Raw genomic sequence first — 4299 nt, forward strand, 5'->3', positions numbered from 1 at the left:
TCAAGATAATAAATCTATCAATTAATCAAACTAATAAATATCACAATTAATCAAGCTAATAAATTTTACAATTGATACTAATTAATAATATAATAATAATTTGAATCTAAAATTATCAACATCAATTATTTAATGTACTAATGAAGTATTGTATAACCCATTCATCAATAAGCAACTTGAAATATGTCTCTAACTTCATGAATATAATCTCTTGTTGATTGCATGGCAATCTTCCAAATCTCTCTATGCTCTACAAAGTTAAAAAGAGATAAATAATCAATAAGATAGTATTAAAAATTTGAATGAGAAAGATATTTTATTAAATTACTTGTCTTATTCATTCCTTTGTATCCTTGAGTGGAAATAATTTCCAAGATGAATTTCATCACATAATATCTGTGGCAGTTCCTCTTTGTATGACATACTACATTTGAATTACAATACAATTAAGATTTTTTTTATATATATAATAAAAAACAATAAGATATATGTAGTTTTACAAAGTATATGAAGTACTTACCAAACATGTAATCTTAGAGTAAATACCAGCCAAGGTCCCTCGAGTTTAGTGGTCCCGCCATCAATAGTCCTAAACTTTCGTTTTGACCCTCCGTCATCCTCCGAATTTCAAATTAACCTCTGCTAGTCCGTTCGTTAAGTTTTTCGGTCTCAGTCATGAAATATTAGGGACATAATAGTCTTTTTGTTTATTTCCCCCAAAATACAGCCATGAGCTCTTATGCCGACCCTCCCTTCGCAAATCGCCGACGGCCCTCTCATTCGATTCCAACATTCCGATTCAATTCGCATTGACACATATTGTCAGCTTTAAACACTCGGACAACAAAAATGGCATGCACTGCTGGGCAAGTCATTCAATGCAAAGGTTCTATCTTTTTTACATTTTCATCTTCTTGATAATACATGGGTGGCTCAGTTTTTGGTCCACAATCTAGGACCATTTGAGCTGCTGGGGGTGATTCAGATTTAGGCTAATGGTATATCTGATTTGGGTTTATGGTTGCAGCTGCGGTGGCATGGAAAGCAGGGAAGGTAGAGGTCGCCCCGCCGCAGAAAATGGAAGTCCGAATCAAGACTCTGTTCACTTCTCTTTGCCACACTGATGTCTACTTCTGGGAAGCCAAGGTATACTATACTTGCACAAATCTCATACCCTTCTTTATATATTGCATTTTGATTTCCCTTTTAAAAAATGATTATTTTTTGGGGTCTTGCAGGGGCAAAATTCTGTCTTTCCTCGTATTCTAAGACACGAGGCCGCAGGGTAAGCTTTTATTCATTAATCAAGAATTATGGTTACTCAGATGTAATGTTTTTGCAATTAAATTCTTGATTTTGTTTGTGGGATTTTAGGATTGTGGAGAGTGTAGGAGAGGGAGTGGCAGAACTAGCACCAGGGGACCATGGGCTACCTATTTTCACTGGGGAATGCAAAGAGTGTAGACACTGCAAATCAGATGAGAGCTATGTGTGATCTCCTCAGGATCAACACTGATAGAGGGGTGATGCTTCACGACTAGAAATCAAGATTTTGAATCAATGGCCAATATATATGATATGGTGACCATTCACCTGTGAAAAGGAAAAAGAATCACAGTTGACTTACAATCTGTCGGCGACAAGAAGTGAGGCGAACAACTAGACAGACGGGCGACAGGGGGCGGATTGAAGAGACACAGCGACAGAGGCGTAGAGTTGAGAGGGCGTCAGCGATTTGCGAAGAGAGGGTTGGCATCAAGGGCTCACGGTTGTATTTGGGGGAATAAACAAAAAGACTATTATGCCCTTAAGATTTCACGGTTGAGACGGAGAAACTTAACGGAAGGACTAGCGGAGGTCATTTTTTAAATTCGGAGGATGACGGAGGGTCAAAACGAAAGTTTAGAACTATTGATGGCGGAACCACTAACCTGGAGGGACCTTGGCTGATATTTAGTCCGAAAAATAATTACAAACTTTAATATTACTTAGGAAGGTAGGTCATCACCTTAATACCCAAAAATATATACAATAGTTCAGGATTAGTGCTTCAGATCTTTGACGATTATATTAGAACGATTCAAATTATTTTCACATTAGTAGTTAAATCCTCGACTTAGTACAAAAAAATAATTTTAAATATCGACACTAAATTCATCACATCTCCCCCAAACCCCCACCGCCATCTCGGAAAAAAAAAAGAATCAAAGATTAAAAAAATCCATGTAGATTACATTTTATTGTATTAAATACATTTTATTGTATTAAATTTAATACATAAATTATGTTATATTTATAAAGTAATATGTACCTCTATTTCTTCCTAGTCCTCCCCATTTTCATAAACCTCATGAATAGTGCTTCAGTTAATTTAGAGATTTTTTTTTTATTTGTGGTTCACATTCCACTAATCCTTGTAATATATATATATATATATATATATATATATATATATATATATATATATAAAATGTGTGTGGAGGGAGAGGGGATATCTCCGCAACACTTGCCACTGCACTTGTGCAATTTCTCTCATCCTCATACCTATTATCCAAATTATGCGTGTATTTTACTATTCATCATATTGTAGTGGGGATGTAGGTAGCACATTGAGTGTGGGTAGAATTGTTATCCCTACTTGTTTTTCCTAAAACCAATCTCTATAGCCAAACATATTGTACTCAGATGGCATGTAGTGATCTCTTTTATGTGGGAGGTCATGAGATCGAGCCTCGATGTTTGAACAGATACTATCAACCCCTATATATAGGTGTATATTCAAGTGAGAACATGTCTCTCCGTAAAAAGTGTGAACTAATCTTAACTATGCATTTGTTGTGAAAAAAAATACGGTACTATTTTCATAATTATTATCACAAACTTTGGATGTGTATTGGGTAAAGTTTGATTGTGCATTGTCACATAAAATTAGTATACTCAAGTTTGTTGTGACATATCAGGGCACCTTATCGTGCAAACAAACTTGAGTTCATTGTTTTTAGACTTAAGTGCACTCTACGTATCTAGTTTGCCCTAGTGCACAACAAGAATATAATGTTTATGAAAATATTATTGCACTTTTTTTAGATTTCCAAGCTTTTCTGTTAAATCAACCCAGATAGGTTAATAACTTAAAATCAATTCAGGATTTTAATGAGAAGACTTGTTCTCATTTGATCTTGATTCTTTATATAATTAGAGGGTTAGGAATTATAGTTGTAAAGTTCTATTTGTCCGAAGTGTGAAGATGAATCGTTTATAAGCAGAACTAACGATAGGAATTGATTGGGAGGTTGCTCGGGCAACTATCGCAATTTATTACCTTCGCCAGCCAACAATTTTTGGACAGAAATTTTGAGAACTTAGGATTAATCTAGCGTAAGTTCGAGACCTAATGTATAAAAAATAAATAAATAAATAAATATCATCGATCAACACTTGGGAGAGTCACCGTACCCCTAGGGCTAGGAATGGTGTCTCTGCATTTGGTATTCGAATAGGAAAAAGTAATGCAGATTTCGTCATCTTTGTTGTTTTTTCGGTATTAAAATGTTTCCTTGTCATTTTCACTTGTTTTCTATTAGTCAAATATCTACCAAAATAAATAATAAAAAAGTATAACCATGCATGACAATTATCTCAGATTCAGAGAACCTTTGGGATCATATTCTTGTCGTCTATCACCACCTTTTGGATTTGTTGGATCAAAATATAAAAATTCAGATTACGATCTGACCAAAATCTTGGACGCCCATGTAACGTACAAGTCAAATGTTTTCGACATTATCTGCAATTGAAATTTCCAGGAAAGTCACTACCATAATACGGGAATTATATTTTAGAAAAAAAAAAAAACTATGAAATTATTGTTATTTATTTATTTATTTTATTTTAAGTTGTGGAGAAAGTGTTAGATATCTAGAGCCATGTACACTTATTGGGTTTGATTGTTCATTGCATTTATATTAAATATAATGTATATAATCGTATTCAAATTGATTTCACGAGGGATACTCAAAATTAAATATACCAATTAATTGGCTAGATTAGTGCCAAACACATTGGGGTGTTTGAAAAATAGTTGTTAGGTGATAGTTGATAGCTATTTGATTTAGCTAATAGCGGTTAACGGATTGAGTTGGCGGGTTTGACTAACTGATTGTATTAGCTTGTTATAGAAAGATGTTTGTTAAATTAGCTGATAGTTAATTATATGCAAAGTGATCTTTAAGGGTATGAGAGTATTATGTTATTTTAACGTACTAGAAAGTGTCTCATGCGATGCACGGACTATTATTA

At 34.1% G+C, this 4299-nt stretch overlaps 1 protein-coding gene across 2 annotated transcripts; it reads left to right on the forward strand.

Moving 5' to 3' along the window:
- The first annotated feature begins 784 nt into the window (after positions 1–784).
- On the forward strand, positions 785–1510 carry LOC109185589 (alcohol dehydrogenase 3-like). Of its 2 annotated transcripts, none has more exons than XM_019335527.1 (4): positions 785–886; positions 1028–1146; positions 1239–1285; positions 1375–1510. In XM_019335527.1, exons 1-4 carry the CDS (start codon positions 850–852, stop codon positions 1493–1495), a joined length of 324 nt encoding a protein of 107 aa, XP_019191072.1. In that variant the 5' UTR covers positions 785–849; the 3' UTR covers positions 1496–1510. The 2 variants fall into 2 exon arrangements, with proteins under 2 accessions (XP_019191072.1, XP_019191073.1); XM_019335528.1 differs by having other exon boundaries at positions 863–928; positions 977–1146.
- The last annotated feature ends 2789 nt before the right edge of the window (positions 1511–4299 follow it).

This window comes from Ipomoea nil, unplaced genomic scaffold, assembly GCF_001879475.1.
Source record: "Ipomoea nil cultivar Tokyo-kokei standard unplaced genomic scaffold, Asagao_1.1 scaffold1334, whole genome shotgun sequence".
Taxonomy (NCBI): domain Eukaryota; kingdom Viridiplantae; phylum Streptophyta; class Magnoliopsida; order Solanales; family Convolvulaceae; genus Ipomoea; species Ipomoea nil.

Coding starts and splice junctions, on each gene's coding strand:
- LOC109185589 (XM_019335527.1), top strand. CDS start 850: ATGGCATGCACTGCTGGGCAAGTCATTCAATGCAAAG. Junction 1,147..1,238: donor TCTACTTCTGGGAAGCCAAG/GTATACTATACT, acceptor GGGGTCTTGCAG/GGGCAAAATTCTGTCTTTCC. Junction 1,286..1,374: donor CTAAGACACGAGGCCGCAGG/GTAAGCTTTTAT, acceptor GTGGGATTTTAG/GATTGTGGAGAGTGTAGGAG.